Genomic DNA, 23,430 nt, shown 5'->3' with positions numbered 1-23,430 from the left:
CACCTCTAGGGGGCAGAATATACTCGTTGATGGTGGGGTTCCTATTGCTGTGGTTTTATCACCTTAAAGGGGTAAGAGGGAAAGATTTAGGGGAACAAAAAACTTGCACAGAGTGTGAGTTAAAAAGTCAGAGGATCCCTACTTTGTAAGGCCATTCGGTGAACAAAAATCAGCTGAAGTGGGAGGTTGTGATTCAAGAGGGTCTTTGCATCATCTGTGTTGGGAGCCAGCGATGAGAGTCCCCTCAAACTCAAAACACTGGCTTTCTCTCCCCTCTCCACTTCATCCATTGACTTACACTTCTGTTTTGGATTATTGTTTATTCTTGATGGCAAGGAGGATGATTGTGGAAGACTGACAGAGGAATCGTCACGGACACCTATCATTATTGACACTCTTGTATTCACCTCACCTTGCATGGGATCATCTGATGGAATAATGCCTTCATGCTGGAGCAGAAGAGCCTGGCTTCCAGTTGTGATTGCTGCCACTTTGGTTTTAGTTGTTCTTGCTGGACCCAACCAGAACAAAAGGGATGCAGGGTCGTCCTCGTGTTTTGGAGGCTTTGACCTCTACTTTGTCCTGGACAAGTAAGTCATTTAAAATCAATTAAGAGACAATAAGGATGCACAAAAACAATAGTGACTTAATATGTATTACATACAGAAGAAAGCATATTAATGAGGTCTTTATGTGTTGATTAGCTTTTTAAAATGTTTTGTATGGCTGTACAGTAGCAATGTTTTAGTTGCCATGTCATTCAGCAGTATGGATGGCTAGGTGATGCAAGTGTCTCATAGGTTTTCACATACATTTGAGCATGTCCACACATGGTAAGCATTAGTGCTGTGTTGATATGCTCATGGTATTCATCTGGAGGCTAAACACAGAGCACAGAGAACTTTTGTGTTGTTCTCATCAACATGACACAGACCACGTGGGGGATATTTAAGCAATAAGTATGTTGTTTTACTGAAATATTGCAGCTTTAGGGGGGTTTAAGATATATCGGGTTTGCATTTGGTATCTGGGCCTTCAGTGGGACTTCACTTCTTGATACCACCACTATGATGTCACAGACATACAGTACAAGCCATCAATAATAAACACAAATGTAATGTAACATTACACAGAGAGGCATTTCACATATTGCAGATGAATACTTTAACGCAGGGTGGGCAAACTACTGCCCAGGGACCACATCCGGCCCGCCAAACGTTTGAATCTGGCCAGCCAGTTGTTTCCAAAGTATGTAATTCAAAACTTTAACATGCTAGCTGCCAGCATGACTCTCAAGTAGTCAGTCAATCTGAGACAAATTTTGAACGGTAGTAGTAGCTTTTCACATGCAGCGATCCAGACAACGACTTCACCCATTGTGCCATATAAACACAAGTCAACAAATATGTGACACACAACCTAGTTGACATACTCTTTAAAAGTAATTTTTTATCATTCATAGTTCATATTGTATATCATGGACATGTACATTCTGGGTGCCTTATTCAGGGTGCTACCTCCACCTTACTTGCCTGAGGAGGAGCACTCATTGTCGAGCACACTTTGTCAGAATCAACACTGGTGCAGTGGAGCTCAGGAGAGCTGGGAAGTGAGAACGCTGCGTCCACCTCACCTGCCAGAGGACGAGGGCTCATTGTCAGACACACTTTGTCAAATGCATCGGTGGTGCCGTGAAGATCAGAAGCTGGACGTTAACTAAGTGCAGATAATCTTGAAACCAGACAAAATCAGACACACTCTCTGAAACCGAGCATTCAGAGCCATCCCAAACTTCTTTCAGGGCTCACTTCTAAATGTGCAAACCTCATTATCTGAAACTTTGCCATCGTTTAACACAAGAATACAACATTCTAACTACATTTATAGGTCAGAAAAGTGGAAAAAGCATAAGAGGTCCCCTTTTATCGATGTAGTCCACCTCTTACTATCACTATCACGTCACAATCATACAAGCCATCAATAGTACTCAAAAACATAATATAGCACTTCAAATACATTGTGTCTAAACCACTAGAAAGTACAAACCTCTACACTACATCATCTGAATTAGTTCAGAAGAAGAACAACAAAAACATGAATATAGAGTATTAAGCAATAGGATTTTAGACATCAACCAATCAGGATACGGAAAAATGCTGATGCCACTGCTGTGATTCTGAAATCTGTTGCTTAACAATAAAAGCCCATTTGTTGACAGTATGTATGTGACTTGGGCCATCACTACTGATGCTGAAGGCTCTGGGCTGATTAAATTGACATGGCAAAAACACACAGAAAGTGATATCTGATTTCACAGTTGTAAATGAAGGTCAGTTCTTCTGATAGTGTTTCGGCCAGCAAAGAAGGTCTTGCTGGCTGGTCTGAACACCACCCTGCCCTAAAACTGAAATGTTCTCAGTTCCAGATATGCTGATGGATTATCCAGCTGTCTTCCTAAATATTTTATTTCCAGGGTGGGAATCATCAGTAAATGGTCCGTGAATGCATAATTTTGCCACATTGGTATTGGATTGCTTCCCTTTTTACTTTGTGTTGTATTTTCTCCTGGATGCAAAGGAATTCTCCCTGACTTTTCCATGTACTCCACCTGCCCCCACCGTCTTGTCCTAGGCTTAGCCTCATCTCTCTGCACTCCTCTATCATCTCCCAGTGTCTACACAGCCTCTCCTTCATTGGGTCCAGATGTTTTAATGTTTCAGCCTGTTGTCTTGGCCATTTGCGCTGGAACTTATGTCATGGTAACAATGGAAAAATAGGTGTTTTGTGAGGAGGAGGGGGATCTGGGGTTATAAAAGCAAAGTTTAAAAGAGGACATCCACTGTGATTTAAAGATGCAAGCACACATCACGCTTGTTTGCTTTGATTTGATAAAGTATTCACATCAGTGTCATTTGATACTTATAAACTGCAATAACATGGATGTATATTGGTTGTCTTAGTGATAGATTGCTTCTTCCCACTCTATGATGCGCCTCTGTTTAGTTTGTAGCTGCACAGGATATAAAGGACTTTGTGGAAGTTGCTTTGTAGCCCAATAAAAACATTAACAAAAGTCTGAATACCAGCAGCTAAGCTTGGAGAGCACTCACTGCGTGGGGAAAAGAGTTCAGGGTTGATTAACATCAACATTGACCTAGTTGTGGTCACAGGGCTGCTTGCTTGGAGGCTTAATGAGGTATCATGTCTCTGATGGTAATAACAACACTTTGATGAATTGTGGGTGGATTAAAAGAATGTTAACACTAACATGAGCAGAGCTGCAATTTTGCAACACCTAAAGGGAAGAAAGCTTCAAGCTGTTAGTGATTTGCTTCTGTGGAGGCACTTAGGTTTTAATTTGATAGCACTTAATGAAAAAGGAAATGTAGGGGATACAAACTTAAACTAACCTCATGATTTTTCTGCTTTGTAGATCCGGGAGTGTGCTTAACCACTGGACTGAGATCTACCATTTTGTTGAGCACCTAGCTCATAAATTTATAAGGTACACTAATCAGTATTATCAACAAATCATCAATCATCGAGAAATGTTTGCTCATGTAACAATGCGTATTTCTACTTTGCGTTAGTCCACAGTTAAGGATGTCATTTATTGTGTTCTCCACTGAAGGAAAGATTTTAATGGGTTTGACAGAAGACAGGTGAGTACACATAACACACCCCGTTTATACTGAAATATATAGAAGATAACTCATGCTTCATGTATCACATGTGAATGTGGTTGGTTTGTGCCTGTCACATCAGGGAGCAAATCCGCAAAGGTCTGGAAGAGCTCCAGGGGGTTCATCCAGGAGGAGATACCTTCATGCACGAGGGCCTTCAAAGGGTGAGATGCAGCACTGGACATTCAAAGTGAACTACATGACCTAACAGCTGTTGCCTGTGGGTGGAGTTGTTTGATGGCTCATTGTCCATGTGTTTGTTTCACAGGCTAGTGAGCAGATCTACTATGGAAACACAGAAGGTTTGTATTATTGGTTTGTACTTGTCGATCTCGCCCATGTATTTGGGTATTTTGTTTAAATCTTTCCAATTGGCAATCATCCTTTGGCTAAAGGCTGTTTTCATATTGGCCTTTTCTGACAGGAAGACTTTTAATAACAATATTGGTGAAACTAAAAGAGTGATGGTCGTAAACTAATGCATATTTGGAATGTTGATGTTATTAAATATTCATGAATAAAATGTTGACTCTCTAAATTTTAATATTATCTTAATATTATAAAACTGTCCTTTACAAGAAAAATCAAATAATTCAATTAACACAACATTTTGTCTTTGTGTTAATATATGACACTTGGACACCCCTATGGTAATCCATCTTTTTGTTCTTATTTGGCAACAAAATAGCCATGAGGGTCGGGTATCATAACAATAACAGTTAACAGGCCGGCCTACAGTATTTGTGAATGGAAGGTCTGGTATATTTGTCAGTGCCACAATCCAGATAAGAAAATATCTAATTTGTTTTACAAGGATAAGCTAAGTGAGCATAGAGTATCTAATTGCATGGATTGTGTCCGCAGGTTATCGTACGGCCAGTGTTATCATAGCTCTGACAGATGGAGAGCTCCATGAGGATCTCTTCTACTATGCTGAGAGAGAGGTCAGAAATGTTAAATGGTCTTGAACATTAACTGCAAGCAGGTGAAACATGCGTCTGCACAACACAGCCCCCATTGAAAAGCACCACATTGCCACTTTGATCTGCCTGCTATTTACAGCTAAGAGCTTCTGTAAGGGCCCGTTGCAGATGGGCGTGTGTTGGACATTTGTGTATGTGCTCAGACACATGTTGACCTTATTTTTACTCATAAAACAGTGATTTATTATTCAACGTTTACATGGTATTGCATGGCAAACACAAGGCTGTGTAGCAGTGTGTTGTAAAGTGGTGGAAAACAAACGTGTAACTGAATCCAGGTGGTTGGAAGGAACGTTGTCTCATTTGTATTATGAATCTTTGCATACCTAACAGGCTAATCGCTCCCGAAGTCTGGGGGCCACCGTTTACTGCGTAGGGGTGAAGGACTTCAATGAAACTCAGGTGGGTTTTTACACTTTAATTTGTATCTACTCTGTATCTACTCTGCCAAATTTAAAGAGGAAAAACAATCATTTGTACATTTGCAGGCCACACTTGTCTATAAGCCACAGGTGTCCATGTTGTAACATAGGATATTTACATAGAAACACACTATAAACCTTGCAATCCTACCAACACTCTGTGTTGTCAGCATCACTCTCGCTCTGATGAGACGTGAGATGCCCAAGCAGAAGTTGTAGTAATTCTACACTTGATTTGGATTCTTTTGCAAAAATGCACTACTGTCTGTTTTGGCACTTTAAGCATCTTTTTGCCATAAATTAACTGCATTAACTGCATTGGTTCATAGCGTTGGAAAAATTTCTCCTATTAACTTTGAGTATTATGTAACTTTCTCCTGTGACTGCCAGTACCTGCGCCACTGGATCAAATGTAACAAGTGTAAATGGAACGGGTCTTATTTTTTTCAAGTGTTCAGACATCTCCAAGCCTCTACATTACATCATCATCTGTAGCAGTCACCAGAGATGTCAATTTCTCCTCCTACACCAGTCAGTGTGGGCGTAACTTGGCGTGCACAACAACGGTGCTCTGATCAACCAATCATTCTCATGGGCGAGCTATCTGGCCCTGAAAAACAAAAAAACACTGATTCTGAAGGTCCTGGGCTGACATTGACATTGCAACAGAAATATTGAACTACATATACTGGAAGCAGTGCAGCCAAGAAACACGACTGTTGGCAATAAATTAATACATTTTCTAGTAACAAACCCGAGGTTTAAGTTGTAAATGTTGGTCAGTGCTGCTGATAATGATGCACACCACTGCTTTCCATCTCTGTCAAACAAGTGGCTACAGGCAGATTTATGTATACTTTTTGATTTGGATAAAGTGGCCAGCTCCATTGACAGAAGTGTGACTGAAACAACAAAAATAATTTACTGTATCTGTACATTTATCAGGACCCTCACCAAAATGTGATTAATTTGCAGTGATGCTTGACTAAAATGGACGGACAGGACTTTGTCATCATCATAATTTAAAATCATGGTGAAAATGTATTCCAAATAAACACACATTATGCAGGTTCTGACCAAAAATGCATTTAAACTAATGTGCAGTTTTTCCTAATCCTGCCAACAAACTAAAAACAATGTCCTGAATGTGACATCTTAGCAAATAGTACAGATTGACATGTTAAATATGAGCAATGTAGTCCACTCAAGTACAGTGTATTATGACTCTTTTCACATGCCATACTTCAGCTAAAGTGGGAGAGAAGTAAATTTAACGACTTTTGATTGCTGTTTTTTAGCTGGCAAAGATTGCTGACAGTAAGGACCATGTATTCCCTGTCAATGATGGATTTGAGGCATTGCAAGGAGTAATTGACTCTGTAAGTATTACCCCTTGTCCATATGCACACCTGTATGGAATAAGTCATAGCTCATAGCAGTGACAGCGACACAGGGTCACAGGAAATTATTTTGAAATATAACACATGCCCACGATGACCTCACAGTTACACTTATCAGATAGCATGACTTTCAAACTTGTAAGTCCTATAAGCTCTTCTATCTATAAAACCTGGCCATGGACACTATTCCAGAAAAAGCTGCTACGACTGAGACTTTCCTGTTTTTGATCAGCGGGGACCATGTCTTGCCGAACAGGATCAAACAGCTTACTGGATCTCTTGTGACCTCACTGTTGTCAGGAAATGAAAAACAGTTTGTCGTGACAACACATTTTTCTTTTAATAGGCGCACAATTTAAGCTCGGGCTTGTCATCTGCAGCACATTATCATCAAATTTGAGTTTCAACGACCATGCACACACTTGTAGGGTCCAAGGACACTTTAAAACTGTTTAGGTAGCAGTATTAAATGTCAAAAGGTTACTTAATAGGCATGTGAATGTTAAAATGTGTCCTGTGATGAGAAACAAGAAATTAGCATAAGAAAACACTGACACTGCAAAAACTGAGGGAAATGCAACGTTATTCCCTGCATAAGGCTTCAGGAATGATGCTTCCCCCCCCCTTATTTCCTCAGATCCTGAAGAAGTCCTGCATTGAGATTCTGGCAGCTGAGCCCTCCAGTATCTGTGCAGGAGGTGAGGAAGCAAGATTCGCCTTCACACTAGGAACATTTAAGTTCTAGTTACCAAATACTGAGCTGACATGCTGTGCTTCTTTTCTCCTAATCTAGAGTCCTTCCAGGTGGTGGTGAGAGGAAATGGATTCCTCCATGCCCGCAATGTTGATAAGGTTCTATGCAGTTTTCGCATTAATGACACCCTTACTAAGAGTGAGTACATTTGTTCTGTCAGTGTGTAGACATGCACTGAATGCTCTGTTTAAATTATTTTAGAAACACATACAAGTGACAGTATACAAGTGACTAGGACTGAGCGATATGGATATAGATATACTATATACATATATATTATATAAAAAGTTAAAATTAAGTCAAACCTCAAGTTCACTGTACAGCTGGAATTCTTTAGAATCAAGGACTCGTGCTGAGCTTACTGCTATCAGGGCATTTAAATTCTGTTTCAGAGTGTTTGTGTTTTTACAACCCACAAAGAAAATAAAACACAAGGTCCACAGGCGATAACCAGTTTTCCACCAGTACAGTATTTAATTGCTATAATTAAAAAGCAAAATGAAACATTTGTGCTGGCTAAGTCAATATAGTAAATATCTGTTGTCTATCAAGGTGACAGTGTGAATCTATTGATGTCAGTGTTGACATGTTGGCTGGCCACATATACTGTCTGTATTCATACGCAAAACTATTGAGACACAGCCATAACTCCCACAAGAATGAACAAATATGGAGTGTTCCAAATTGTTCTCAGAAAGAGGTAAAGAATTGTCCAAAATGTCTTGGTAAGATAAATGGTTCAGGCTGAACTAAGAAGTTGAACCCACGCCCTGATTGATAGCATATGATAAAATGTGATAATTTTATTGTCAAAGGAAAAGCATGTACTGTATCTCCGAAATCTCCCCAAAACAAACTGGTATCATTGTATCATTCCATGGAGTGGCCAAGTAAACCTGCCATGGGGCCAACCAAAGTTGTGAGTGCCAACAATTTGATAAAGAACACTGAACACATTCATTGCAAAGTAGGAAGATGGCGTCCCCTTCTACTGCTCACCCGCCACTCGTTCGCTCTCTTTACCAGCAAGAAGGTAGAGGTGTTGATACATGCTAGTTCCTCAATTTCATTCATAATTTATAATTAGTTTTCATTGTTGCATGTAAAACTATAATTATGTTCTATAAAATGTATTTTTGTTAATATTTTGTGGCGTCTAAACAGATTAACTGGATTTACGTGATTTCTTTTGAGTAAAATTGATAGTTTTCTCGTATGTTTCGGTTTTCATTGGACTTTTTGAACAAATTAAGAATGAAAACCGAGAACACTGCATTTTGACTTACATATCAGTCATGGTATGATCAGGTGCATATTGTGAGTCACGACGCTTCCTGAAATAATTTAAATAACACTACAAATATCCAGCTAGCACTGGTAGTACATTGGTATATGTTACTGCCTTTTAAATGTGTTCTATTCCTAGTGTCCAAATTATATGTGTGAATCGCTGCGGCAACGCCTAATGGGAGACGCTGAAAATTTACATTATGAATATCCTCGAAGATTACTAGAGTACAATGCAACATGGACTCTGAAGCCTCAGCCAAAAAGGCAGTTAGGCAGAATTCTCCAGAATTGGGGAAATTGTACATTTGGCTGTTACCCGGATTTGCCTCTCAGTCCAATTCATCCAGAGAGTAGAGTAGATGTAGAGATGAGTGAGATCACTTTCTGCTAATGCTGAGCTTATCTCTCCATCCTGCATGGAGCTTCAAAACTAGATCAGCCATGACCCATGTGGCTCTCATGTTGATTTCCTCAGTTCTGGGGTATGCTCTCTTCCTGCCAGGATAAACAGCGGCCTGGTCTTGGTGCTTCTTGGAGCTGACTTTCTAAAAGCCAGCTGGACATGGACAAGACCTAGATTTTCCTCAAAACAAAAGTTGTCAGTTTTGTTGACGTGTTTCTCTGAGGGATTCTGCCTCCATTCCCGCTTATTGAAAACACTTTTTTTTATTTTCAAGGAGCTCTCTTCTCAGAAGTATGTTGAACTGACTTCTACTGAAAGACCACTACTTTCCGTGAACATGTTCCTGGAGTGCCTTTTGCTATTGCCCAATATTACTTAATGTTTCACGTCTTGTTGTTAAACCCTTGTGGACAACCCCATTTCAATTGGATGAACAGTAAAGTATTTATTTGATTAGGTTTTTTTGCTCGTTAAGCCAACGTCATAGTCAAGAGAGGAACATTTGGCTCATGTTCATTTGTACTGTTTTCATAACCCTTTTCCATGTCTGTTTCTAGTGGTGAAACCTTTGATAGTGGAAGACACGTATCTTCTCTGTCCTGCCCCAGTGCTTCAAGATGAGGGAATGTAAGTTATCTCATGTACAGTATTTACAGTATTACCAAAGTGACCACTGTGAAACTATTTTCTTCTTTCTTTTCCAGGGCAGCAAATCTCTACGTCAGTATGAATGATGGTCTGAGTTTCATCTCCAGCTCGGTCACTATTACGACTGTGAGTTGTGTAAGTAACACCACTAAACAAAATTATTCTTTTAACATGCTGCATAGTCAACCTTGGGCTGTAGAAAGTATTTTTCTGACAGTAAGTTCTAAGAAATAATCTACCTTCAGAACAACTACTCATCATTTAAATACTGCCATTGAGGTCAGCCATTGGTCAACTGCTGTGCTGGGAATGAATTTTGGGAAGAAATGTTTTTGTATTGATACTTGTTTTGTATATTTCTTAGCTATATTTTGAGTGTTAAGTTACTGTGTGATGAGTTTAATGTTCTTTGTAAAATGACACTGTCACTCAGACTGTTATAGTGACTAATGACCTCCTGCGATTTCCTGATTGATATTTCTGATTGATAAGCTCTTTGTGAGTTTTCTCATAGCTCACGATTGACTCTTGGGGGAAACAGTGGTTTATATCGAAAGGGCAACATAAAACTAATATAACTAGTGCTTGTTATATTCAACGAAGAAACAGAAGACAAAAATAAAACCACTACTGTACACAGTAGATCTTTACATCGTGTGATGCTGTATGTTGTGATGCTGTTACAGTCTGATGGAACCATCCTGGCCATCACGCTGCTCATCCTCATGCTACTCCTCATCTTGGCTCTCCTCTGGTGGTTCTGGCCCCTTTGCTGCACTGTGGTGAGTCCTGTCTACTTGTTTCCATTATTGGCTTTTGTAAATACTGAAAATGACTACAAACTGCTCTTGAAAGGCTTTTGTTTGTGTGGCCAACCCTCAGGGGTCTTGTTAACACAAACAGCATTCCCACTGTAAAAAGTTCATGGTTTTGCTCATTTAGAATAATATCCTGTAGGTTAATGTAGTAGTCCAAGGCTGTTAGGTAAATAAATGCCTGTTGATTAATTGTCTTTTAGCATCTGACCTCTAATTACGACACTACACTCACTAGTGATTTAATCGAGAAATGCTGCCTTGAAAAATATAATAACGGGCAACTTTCCTTGGTATATCATGGGTCTCACTAGATTGTGCAGGTATTCCTAATGAAGTGATCAATGAATACATCTTCTTTCAACAGTTAAGAGATTGAATAATTTGAGTTGAAACTGAAATCTTACACAGTCAATGTCTTTGCTTTGGATGAGAACGATGTAAAAATGTGATATTGTGATCTAAATGAGCAGAAGTAAAGCCAAACAGTCAGCCGCTCTGGATAGTGTAAAGCAGAGTAATGAAACGTGTGTGGAACAAGACATCTGCATCTGAATATTGCAACAAATTATCTCGTCATGGTCAGATTCCTGTCTTTTGCCTTCTTCCATTAAAATACATATTACCCCTGCTGGAAACAACTACACCAGTATGTCCATTTCTACGACGTGGCTCCCTTCACCGCTCTCTGTCTATTTCACAAGAAGACCATGCGTGTGTGTTTAGGAAAATGATGGTCGGTTACCATGGAGAGTTATTCTAGCTCCAAGTTTTCCTCCAAGGATGGAGGAAAATCACAAATAAGAAAAATCAGGGCCATGCATATTTGCCAAGTGCGTTTAATTTGCTGCCTTTATTTGGTTTGAAATCAATCTGACAGCTCATGTGTAGAATGCAAAAATGACACAAAAAAACACGCGATAGGTAAGTGTATCCTGTGCCAGGCAGACTAAACCGTACATGCAATGTGCTATCATCACTATAACTATTCAGCATTGCAGCATGTTGAAACAATTCATTGCCAAAAAAAAGAATTTTTTAAAGAATATTTTACATGGCACAGAATAAATTGCTGGAGACATGACAATATTGCATTTTTGAAACTCCTACTTCCCAAAAAATGTGGAAGACAGATTTCTAGGTCAGTGCATTGCTCATCAAAGTGGACAAGAGCATTTCCTCAGCCATGGGAGGAGACAACAACATTTGAAACATGCATTCATGACTTGATCTGCCCTAACATAATTGAATCTTCCCTCACGTATGTTTTTATTGTTTTTCAGATCATCCATGAGCCGCCACCACCTATTGCAGAGGAGAGTTCGGTAGGACCAGCACCCTTTCTGACTCTAATGACTCATTTTGACTCCAGAGAGCTGCCAATGTTTAGTTTATTCTGAAATCTTAAACCACAGGGACCAAGCGGTCTCATTCTCTCCCTCCCTAAAATGAAAGCCTTCTTAAATGTGTTGGGTGTTCACGCCATCCAACATTAACCAAGAAATTAAGACTATTTTCCACCCTATTTCAGTAAGAAACCTGATTTTAATTTATTACCTCAAGTAACACTTCCTGTACTCTGTTGGGAGGAAAATGGACCCACAAGCCACTAAAATGATGACCAGTCCAAAGTGTACCCCGCCTCTTGCACAGAGTCAGCTGGGATAGGCTCCAGCATACCCCCCGCGACCCGAGTGGGAATAAGCGGCATAGAAAATAGATGGATGGGTGGATGCTTCCTTGTGTCTGAAGAGTAGGAGATGGAGAGGAGAAGTACTATTTTAGAAGCAATGCCTGGTCACCATGTGAGCAAGTCATTGCACAGGTTGCCTCCAGGCCACAACATTAGGTACGCCAGCATCTAAGAACTCTCGCCAAAATCCTGCATTCACAAAGATAATGATGTTTTCATTGACACTGTTTTCATTCAGCAATATATTCATTACTGTGGTTGTAGAAGTGCACAGTGTGTGTTTCTAATATTTTGTTTTCCTCATGTGGCTACATGAGAGGGATGGGATATTAGAAACACCTGCAATGCACCACAGCAACTACAAAAATAAACATATTAACTCAACCACAACTGACTATAATCCTTGTAAGTGTTAGATCTCATAGGATTTGTGCAGGTGTGCTTAATATTGTGGAGAGCAAGTATATTTTATGAGGTTTGCCCTGGTTTAGATGGTTTGATGTGTCCCTCACCGAATCATGGTTCTATTTTTGTGCCTTCACTATCACAGGAATTTTAAAAGTACTACAATACAAATATAAGGCATTCAGAAGACGCATTTAGATTGATATGCAGTATTCTACACTGGTCACTATAGGAGTCAGTAGGTGAAACATACAGGCGCCAGACTTAACATGTTTGTATTATCTACCAACAGGCATAATAATAATAATAACCAGAATACTAATAGTCATAATAACATGGGTTTTACACACACAAGCAAGTTTTAATTGTGTTTTAAATGGCTTACTTTCTCTGATTTGATCTACTATATTGGGTCATACGAGTGTAAAGGTGATTATATGGGTGTTTCATGTCTAGGGGCCTCTAATAGTGTTAATAATGTCTCTATTTGCAAAGTTCTAAATAGATTTTCTATGTTCTAACTACAATTTCTAAAAAAAACAAAAGGAATCCCACATTGCAGAAAGTCACTTATCACAGGAGTTTGGAACCAATTAGCCACAATAAACGAGGGATTGCTGTATTGCCCTTTTAATGGGCATAGAGTAACTATAGTATTAAACATGTTTCCCTTAAAATCCCCAAATGAAACTTCCTTCATGTCAAATTACAATAGGATGATGAAGACAGTGATACTCCAAAGAAGAAATGGCCCACAGTCGATGCTTCCTACTATGGAGGAAGAGGAGTTGGGGGAATCAAAAGGATGGAGGTGAGATGGTTTTTAATTTAAGAAGGCTTTGATCACTCGAACAGAATCTGAACTAACTCACCTTCGTCAGGTTCGCTGGGGAGAGAAAGGCTCCACTGAAGAAGGAGCAAAGCTGGAGAAGGCCAAAAATGCCAAAGTGAAGATGCCTGAACAGGATTATGTGCAGACCCCCACACGGGTTCTCAACAATGGCATGCAAATGCCTTTGGGGGCCCGCAAGTGGTACTCTCCCATCCAGGTACAAGAAGACTGTTATGATCTGACAGAACATGGGGTGTTCGCTCTTTTAACTGTTCTTGAACACTCAGACAAATGCTTCATCTTTTGTCAGCGTTTCAAGATAAGCCACATCCAGATTTTAAAAAATGGAACACCTGATTCTACAACCTGATTTAAAAGAACGTGAGGTCTATGTTAGATGGGGTTTTCCATTGCCAATAATGCTTAATCTGGATTAAAATTTAGCTGAAGTGCCAATGATTCTAAACAGTAGAATATTTCGGTACATGCAGTATTATCAATGCGGACAGCACCATCTAAATTTAACAGGAACATTCTTGAAAGAATACACAATAGAAATTCAATAAACATTGAATGCACACAAACAAACCAATACATCAAGTATTCACGATGGCTTCAGGTTGTTCATTATTGTTTGTAACTGTAGAGTCTGTTACGATGCCTCCAAGTTAATCAGCTGCATTGGCACCATCACTAAGATGTGTTTGTACAAGTAAACAGCACAATGTGTGTGCAGGTAATAAGGCTGCTTCCACACAGTTAGGCCAGCATAGAGTTAAGAAGGAGTAACACCTCCCCTTCAGTGAGAAGGAGATAGCTAATGGAAACCAGACTCCTGTTGGACGGACCTCCAGGGAATGAGGATGCAAGAGTAGCATTTTTGTGAGGAACAAACAGCTGTGTTGCTAGCCTTTAGCCTCAAAGTACTGCATTTGCTTTGTGTAAAAAGTATGGACAGACTGAAATAGCCTTCAGATATTCTGTTTCTGGAAGAAAAAAAACTCATATGTGCTAAAATGAAAAAACTACCATTACAGTGCTATATTTACATTTGTGTCATTAAGACTGATTTGAACTTTTTTTCTTTGTTTCTGTAGAGCAAGTTGGATGCATTGTGGGCCTTTTTAAGAAAAGGCTACAACCGTGTGTCTGTTATGAGACCTCATCCCGGTGTCAAGGTAAGAATATCACTAATAATACGGCCAAAGTCAATTAGTGCAAGCTGGTAATCTGACACTTTTGCTATTTACATGAGCACCTTAGCTTTGTCTAACAAGGGTAGGGTGACCAAATGTCCTGTTTTCTCAGGACATGTCCTGTTTTTACATTCTCTCCTGGCCATCTTCTTTGAAAATGACTTTTTTTTTTCATTGAGACATTAAATTGACCGGCTTTAGGGCCATGTGACAATTTCTGTAGAGACAGGTTTATTTCTTTTTTCTTCTTAATTTATTTCAGACATGCATACTATGTTACATTAATGTATCTCACATATACACTGATACAATATCTCTATATATATATACTTACATATTTATACATATATATACAGCATACATATACATACATATATATACATACACACAAACATATATATACATATATATATATACATATATACATATACACACATACATACATACACAACACCTCATTGCTACACATGTCTGAAAAGGAGCAGGAAGAAGCAAAGCTTATTAAATCCTACCCCTTCTCCACACCAGAGCAGTTACCAATTCAATAAGTGATTTTTTTCCACACATCACACATCATTTTTAATTAGTGTTGCCAAAGAGTTGCCGAATGCCAAAAAAAACATGCATGGGGTTAAATCCTTGGAGTCCTGCTGAGTTGAAGCCTTGTCAAATTGGTGATGTCATGCACAACTTTGGGATTGGTGCAGAGCTTCTTTCAGTGCAACCAGGCAGGAAGTGACATTGGGGGGAGGGGTATTTATGGGGCGTTTGGGTGTAGTCTTGTTTGTCCCGCAACCTAAAGTCAGTTTTGCATTTTGGCCTGCTGTGAGATTGACACCCCTGTGAGATTGACAAGCATTAAATAAACTCCCAGTATCATTGGAGTATCTCATTGATGGGCCAAGTGTCCTGGTTTTCAGTTATCAAAATATGGTTGCCCAAAACAAGGGGGTGCAGTATTATTTTTGTATAAACATTGAACATTGACACAGAAATGGTGGTGAGTTAAACGGCGTATAACATCTGGCAGCAGTACAAAGCAAGGAAAAGACGTCTGCTGAAGTCATCGTAGGAAAAAGGAAAATGTTATTCTGAAAGACCAGCTGTGCTGGGGGGCAGGGTAACATTGCACTTAGCACAGAGTTGGTAAAGAATGTGCCATCTAGGAGAGTGGAATCTACTCAAATATATTAGATCATTACAATACTGTTACTGTAGAAGTAAAAGTTAGAACTCAAATGGCCCATTGAGCTGAAACTGTTAACAAAAGTGGAAAAAAAGTGCTTGTTTGTAAACAGGCTACTTCCTGGTCCACAAAGGATAACTGATAATGTTCTATTCTTGGAATTCTGGAGTAATGGTACGGTTCCACCATGACTCATTTACCGAAAACAGACAGTGGTGGGTGACAGGAAGTGACGCCAGAGGTTCAGAGTTGAGTTTTAGCGTGACGTGGGTTACGGCCACAGTAGCCTGTGCTTTTATTCTGGATTATTCTGCCTGTTGTGAAATAATTCAAACCTGCAATAAAGTTCTATTGTTCCAGCAATCACGTTTGACGTTTGTGTGCCGGTAGCAATCTTGACAAATAGTGACCAGTGTAGAATAATACATATCATCCACAGCATCTTCGAATGTGTCGTTTTTGACTAATAGGCACTCTTCAACCACAAAACAGCATGATTTATGAATGTGATAGAGTGAAGCCGCGAACTTAGGGACAACTGTAACAGTTTCTGAAAATCAACTGCATGTGCTCTAAAAAGAACAAGGCGGTAGTCCATGTTGTTCACAATAAAATAAATAAAGATGACGTGAAAGTACCTTTCTTTATTTTAAATTGAATTTGTTCTAGCAGCATGCGTCCTGGTTCATGCAGAATGAATGTTTCATTGTGGCTCAAAACAGTAGCAACATTGTCTTTTGTTTCTTGTATGTCTCAACCCTGCACAAAATAGCCTTCGCATAATGCTACTACCTAGGGGTGTATTAAAAGGTGTCGACATATAGTATATTGTTTGGGGAAAAGCGTGTGCTACAATGTACTGTATAAAGGCATATCTATAGCAGCTGCTTTGAGTGTTGTGACAGGGCTTTGTCAGGTGGCACACAGCTGTGTTTACACTCAAGTGCGATTGGGAGGATGGAACAATGTGAGTCATCGCTTCATCTCAAGTGTTTCTCTTTCAACCCACAAGGGCAAGAAAGGCAAGGACAGGGCCAAGTTCCAGCGGTCAAAATGCCATTTGTTATTTGAAAGTTGTTGTGGAAATCACCACATGAACTTATTAAGGCAAACAGCGCACCCTGCAAAAATGTTTTTGTAATGCAAATCGAGAGACAACATATGTGAAAAACACATTTCACAACCTCAGAATCCTCAGAATGATAACATGTCTGAAGATTTCACTGAGCAATAAAATGTTCAATGAGATTTCCTAGAAGGTACAAAGTTATGCAACTAAAGCTAAGTCAGAGGGCTTCCAAAAAGCACACATTTATCAACGTTAGCTTTGTCTGTGATGATTCCAAGATCATGCTCAAGGATGCAGTGCCAAGTTGGCCAACCCGCCACAATAATTACCTTTTCAAATATTTTTCCACGGTGCTTCAAACTTCATTATTGTGCAGCTGCAGCTTATACGCGATGTGTATGTTAAGTACACACACAAAGCCCATGAGTGCAGTTAACCTTCACATTAACACACAGTCAAGTTGAGTTGGAAAATTAGCCAACAGGTGTTAAACATTAACCTATATAATATATTCACAAGTCGCATTGCTTCCAGCTACATATTCTTTGTTGGCAAGTCTGTTTTTCCAATGTGTCTCAAAATACACTTTATTTTAAGCCCTTTGAAGCTGACAACAACAATTTAAAAGCAATTACAAGCTACAGTATATCAAGTTTTGAAATTTTTGTAATTTCATTTCATCATATAAATAAGATAATTATTCCTAGTAATAACACTTGTGGTTATGTTTGAGTGACATTTGCTATGAAAATGATCCAGGCCAACCTGTCGCCATCATAAATCTTGTATCATTATGTCCACTATCATGCCGAACTAACTTTTTTAATGCAAAAATAGCTAAAATATATACAATACAAGTACCAATACGAGTTTAACATACAAATACAACAATTTCATTTGCGGCCTGCAGAATTGTATTTATTGGCCCACAGCACATTCTAATTAGTAATAATAAGTAGAAAACAAAAAAACTATAAAAATTTTTTAAAAATCAGCAAGAATAAAATCAAATGAAGAAGACAAATAAGTTGTAATTTTACGAGAATTGTAGGACGTCAAGGGCATTTGACTTAGATGTTCCATTATACAACTTTTGACTCCCAATCAAATATGAACCCCAACTGCCAGCATCCTGTTCAAGCGGGGCTTCCTCATTGTAAATCTGCATCAGAGCACTGGAAAAAGCTTCCTTAAGGATTTGCAGTAAACAAGCTGCTCTGGTTGCAATTAGGAGTCTCTTGTCAAAGCCTTGTTTTTATAACTTCCCCTGAATGAATGCCGCGGTGGGCCTAACAAGATTCATCAGTGGCAAACTTAATGTCAGCTTCCTGTAACATGACGCTCATAAAGCCAATATACATCAACTGTGTTTTTTAAAGTTATATTAAGATAAGTCACTCACTATAGCAAAGCATAATAGATCTAAAAACAACAAAATACAGTTTATAAGATGTGCAATAACAGTAATAACAGTGTAATAACAATATGCACTGCACACAAGTGAAGATCTGTGCCGGATAATCTTGTGCGGTCATTATTCCCCAGTAAAATTGTCAAGTTGAAAGGCACATAATGGTTTTAGTGTTCAAATGCAATAAACACACCCTTCTTACAGTCCATACTTTGGCTATTGCCGTCTCATGTGGAGAAGAAAGCGCATGCTAATTTGTTTTTCACTTTGCTAGTCACAGTTGTTTGTAAATTTGGTTGTGTTGTCGGGGGAACACATTAGATGTTGTTATAATACACGAAAACAAGAGCATCCAGTGAACACGGACCTCTGCCAAGGCTTAAACATGGGACAAATGGGATTTTCCATGTTGAATTGAAATTACTGGATCAGATCCATTCCAAACTTGATTTACATTACAGCCTCTGCATACACATAACACATGTCAAATTCATTTAAACTGAGCAAGATATAACTGAGATATGATTTTCACATTAATGTGTGGATCAACTTTAGAGAAACATTCACAAATTATGAAAATAATCCAGGTTGTGTTGACAGGAAGTTGCAAACAAACATGAACAACTTATTAACAACAATTCCTTGGTAAGTTATTAAAAAAAACTACAGGGTTCTGCTGTGTTCTCGTAAATAGCCCACACAAGCTATATGTTGTTTTCAAGATGAAAACATCAGCTTTACAATGAGATAACATTCATTCAATGTCAAGCAACTACATTAAATCTAGAAACTACATAAACCTTGACCCCCGGGGGTGTCTATACATTTCCACAGAGGCCTGCATACTGCTGAAAAATCAAAAGGAGCGGGGGCCATTGCTAGTAGTCGACATAATGATAAGTTGTCATGTTGACACTGTGCAAAGGTGGACCAAATACACCAATGCCTGACCCGGGCACAACATGCTTGCTTGCTAACAGCTAAAAGCTCAATATTTCATCAACTACAGCTTCAAACATATTTTAAAAACACATAAAGTAACAGCCAAAAGGAAAGCCATTGCAGCTGTAGACAATAACATCAAATCCTACCTGCCATGATTACAAGATGGTACCAGAAAGTGTTTCTCTTGAGTATGCAGGTCTACTGAGCTTGATTCAATACTCTGGCCTCTGATTGGTCAAATGTGATGTCAATCGTTTAAATTGACCAGTGAGTCAACAGCAGAAATAGTCCTAAACTGTAATGTTAGGTTTCCCTTTGTTAGCATGAGATTTTGGTGTACATTTGTGAAATGTTGTGCTGTTATTGGTTCTTATTCCTTGGAATTAAAAAAACAAACCACTGTTTTGTTATATTTAACGTTATATGTGACAACTTCTGACAGTAACAAAGGTGAACCATGAAGGCATGTATGAATTTATCATATTTGTCATACCCATTTCACTGTTAAATACGCTTGTATGCTTCACTGCTCTCTATTATGTTATATTTCGCTGGTTTCAGTTTCAAGTTCAGTCTGTACAGTACAAATAAATAAATAGATATCTCCATCACTTCATCACATGAAAACAAAACATCAAAGATCTTTAATGGAGAGTTTATGCTAACTATTAATAGTTCTAAATATCTCGTCCACTTTGTCATTTCAGGGCAGATGCATGAACTTTATCCGTATGAAGTCTGCACCCCCTCACTACCCCCACTACAACCAGCACCCATCTCCCATCTACACCCCCCCCAGCAGGAGTCCACCTGCCCCACAGGGCACCCTCCCACCAAGTCCCACTAGCCCTCCATCACCCCCCCTGTTCTCTGCCACCCTCCCCCTCCTGCCTCCGACACCCTCCGACTCCTCACCCTCCCCTCCCGTCACCCCTCCCTATTACACCCCGCCTCCTAAAAGGGCTCTGCCACCCACCACCTTGCACATACCTGGCGCCCCCGAGCTGCCACCCAACCCTCCACCACCTCTCTCGCCCTCTGGGACCCTGCCACCCCTGCCCCAAGGCCCCGCGCCTGGACGAGCCCCGCCCCCTGCCCGCCCCCCTCCGCGCCCTGGCTTGTAGTTGATGAAAAGAAAGTCCCGCCTTCAAAGATGAGCGCACGTTTGATTTTGTGTGCAGGACAGCAGAGCCCAGCAGGCTGTGGCCTTCCTGCCGTGTGCAGAGGACAATCAGGACCTGCTTTCTGCTAGTTGTCGACACTGACTGGACTCTTGTGGACTCAAACAAAGGAGCCTGCTCCTCCATAGAGCGGGTTCACATGCGGAGTTTGAGATCATTTACATGTCTTTATATTATTGAAAGCTGAGCAATTGCATGTTATATTGATGCTTTTATTTCCCTTGTTACGTATGCCACATACAGTAGATTGGATTGGCTGATGTGTAGACTACACTGAGTTTTCAGGGTGTCCTCCTCATGTTCCTCACTGTGCTGAAGCAGCATGATACAGTATGAGTCACAGCTGGCCTCTTATTGTGCATGTCACAGTAAACAGCTGGGGACTTGGACAACATCACATTTGGCACATTTATGACCACTTATGTTCAACTCCGCAATCACAGATGCTCTTTCAATCAAGATGTGGGACTGCTCAAATAGTCAAAATCACAGTACGGCTTCTTCTACCTTATAAAAGTGCCTCAAAGAGACTTTCAGTATCTATTTGCTGCTTATCTATTTGAAAAGGGCTTCTTTCTGCGATCTGCTTGTCGGCGTCTATTATACAGTATGTGGGGGTCCACATACTTAAGGCTGGTACAAAGCCTTCAACTGTGCTCCCTTAGTGGTAGGAGCCCAAAAAAGAAACACAAAAGAGACAAAATGTGCGTAGTGTCCACCCTTCGCATTTCAGCAACCACTGTATTCCAGTATCTTCTCAAAGACCAATACTATAGAAATGAAATTTGCATATATGTACATTAAGTAGTGAGTTTACAGCTTGTACTGCAGTCCCTCATCACTTTGTGCTTTGAATTTTGCAGCTTCCCTCATCATTGTTTTTCAAAATAATAAATCATCCCTGTTTTGTGGTTGACAACGGCCTCATACTAGTTACAAAATATGCATATTTAAGTAAATGTTTCATATTTTTGGCCTAAATTCTGCATTTCAAAGCAAAATGGCTACATGACCTAAAATACAAATATAAGAAGATATATTTGAGGAGATGCATTCAAAGACATGCTGTAATATGTATTATTGTACACCATATACGTAGGTATCAGTACATGTTACATTGATGAGACAATTGCCACTACAAGAAGTACAAAGAGAAGCAAAAATCAGGAAGTCACCTTACAACTTACATGTGTGTGTCTTTATTATGTCTTATTTATGTCTTATGTGTTGTATGTTCACTTATTAAGTCTACTATATTCAGTAATACAAATGTAAATAGCGGTGTTACTTCAGGTCTAGAGGGCTCTAATAATGTTAAATGTATTTAGAAGGTTGTAAACAGGTTTGTTTTCTATGTTCTAACTATGAAAATATTGTATATATATATATATATATATATATATATATATACAGTAAATAAGGAATCCAACTTCACGGTCGGGTGTGAAACCAATTAACCACAATAAAAGGGGGATGACTGTGTTATCCTGAAATTGACTCAACATACAGTTATTATTGTCTAAATAGCTGGCAACACAAGTGACAAACAAGATTATGGTGTCTTGTCTCGGGTCAAGTGTGGTGGTGAAAGTGTCATGGTTTGATGCTGCATGATTGGTGTTTGGGGAACTGCGGTTCATTGAGCGAAACATGAATTCCAGCATATTGGGACATTCGGACACATAGCGGTCTTCCAAGATGTCAAGCCTTGCTGAGATAGGCGAAGGTCAAGGTGATGGAGTGCCAGTGGAGAAGACCAAAGAGTCTTAACATTCACCAGCTTCACCAGTGATGTCATCACAAAGGAGTGGAGGAGGATTCCACTAGCCTGTGCAGCTCTGGTGGATTCCGCACCCAAGAGGATTAAGGCAGTAGAGGATAATAAATCTATACTGCTGTACAAGCTGGACACTAACTACTAATTGTTCCTTAAGAAGATACTCTTATACCATAATTTGCATGAGTTGCTGAAATATGACGGGTGTACTCATTTATTCTCAAATAAACGCCTTACTTCAAATACACGCCTGATGCATTCAAGTATTTGAGGACATACGGTACTTTAATATAAATGTGTGCTTATATATGTTTGTATTTAAGACAGAATCTACCAATAGCAGGACAGTTTGTGTATATGCTTTGTGTATAGATGAATCATTTTTTTATTTTGTAATTCTGATGAATGTGCACATTTGAATTTTATAGAAAAATGGAAAAACGTTTCATTCAAAAACAAAGTAAAGCATGTAAAAACATTAAATTGAACTTTGCATATCTGAATGTTGTCTAATTTCTAAAGTTCAATTACCTAAACTCAACATGTTTTTTTTATACCTAAAATAATATTAAAGTTTCAGTTATACAAAAATCATACAATCTCTGGAATGAAATAATAATAGGAATAATGTCGCTGAAGTATTCGAAAAATCAACCTGTAATAATAGCTCTCTTTTGCAAGTCAAAAATATGAAATAAGATTACAAATCCAGAGGACAGGACACAGGTCATTTAACGCCCCGATGATAAACAATGAAATGAAGTGATAACCAGAATATTTCCATCACTTTCTTAAAAAAACAGAATATATCATGGGAAAACATTTGGTCACCCCATTATTCAGTGACTTTCAGTGAGTGTCACTTGGATCATTGGGTTCACACGGTGACGTTTTGCAGGGCTGCCCACACAATGTCAACGGTTAAAGAGGATAAAAAAAAAAAAAAACGTGAAGGCATCGGGATGGCTAACCAGCTCCAGATGTTTACACGCTGCATTATGCACACATGTGCAGAGCCATCATGGAAAATAGCACAGGCAGACTAATCCTCTGGAAATATGGACGAGACTTAGGAAAGGCAAAATAGTGCTAATGGCTCCTGGCGAGGATGGAATGAGCGGCTAGAGCCACGTCTCACATGTAGAAAGTGACTGATTGGGGGTTTATGTTTGATACATAGGATCAGCGGCACAGAAAATAGATGGATGGATGTTTGATACATTGCTGCATATGAAGGAAAAATGTGTCTTTTCTACAGGATTTTCCTCAATGCTAGAATATGCTGACTTCTCCTTTAATAAAAGAATGCTATTCCATATTTTAAAGATGAAATCAGT

General features: G+C 39.3%; 1 protein-coding gene across 1 annotated transcript; it reads left to right on the top strand.

The window, feature by feature from the left end:
- The first annotated feature begins 122 nt into the window (after positions 1–122).
- Positions 123–21,813, top strand: antxr1a (ANTXR cell adhesion molecule 1a). Its single transcript, XM_058070577.2, has 18 exons — positions 123–590; positions 3,434–3,505; positions 3,591–3,662; positions 3,766–3,847; positions 3,952–3,985; positions 4,548–4,627; positions 5,000–5,068; positions 6,387–6,467; positions 7,126–7,186; positions 7,282–7,380; positions 9,493–9,562; positions 9,640–9,718; positions 10,270–10,365; positions 11,682–11,723; positions 13,212–13,307; positions 13,378–13,545; positions 14,426–14,506; positions 19,843–21,813. The coding sequence occupies exons 1-18, from the start codon at positions 418–420 to the stop codon at positions 20,257–20,259; spliced, it is 1,872 nt and encodes a 623-aa protein (XP_057926560.2). The 5' UTR covers positions 123–417; the 3' UTR covers positions 20,260–21,813.
- The last annotated feature ends 1,617 nt before the right edge of the window (positions 21,814–23,430 follow it).

The sequence above is a fragment of the Doryrhamphus excisus genome, linkage group LG3 (genome assembly GCF_037039965.1).
Source record: "Doryrhamphus excisus strain RoL-2023G ecotype Guam linkage group LG3, RoL_Dexc_Guam_v1.1, whole genome shotgun sequence".
Lineage (NCBI taxonomy): Eukaryota > Metazoa > Chordata > Actinopteri > Syngnathiformes > Syngnathidae > Doryrhamphus > Doryrhamphus excisus.
Note: the sequence above shows the minus strand (reverse complement) of the source record. Positions and strands in the feature narration are given on the sequence as shown.

What these genes read in the sequence shown, in the direction of transcription:
- antxr1a (XM_058070577.2), top strand. Translation starts at nt 418, where the DNA reads ATGGGATCATCTGATGGAATAATGCCTTCATGCTGGAGCAGAAGAGCC. An exon ending in AGGACTTCAATGAAACTCAG is followed by an intron (nt 5,069 to 6,386) that starts GTGGGTTTTTAC and finishes GCTGTTTTTTAG; the next exon opens with CTGGCAAAGATTGCTGACAG. An exon ending in GACCTCATCCCGGTGTCAAG is followed by an intron (nt 14,507 to 19,842) that starts GTAAGAATATCA and finishes TTGTCATTTCAG; the next exon opens with GGCAGATGCATGAACTTTAT.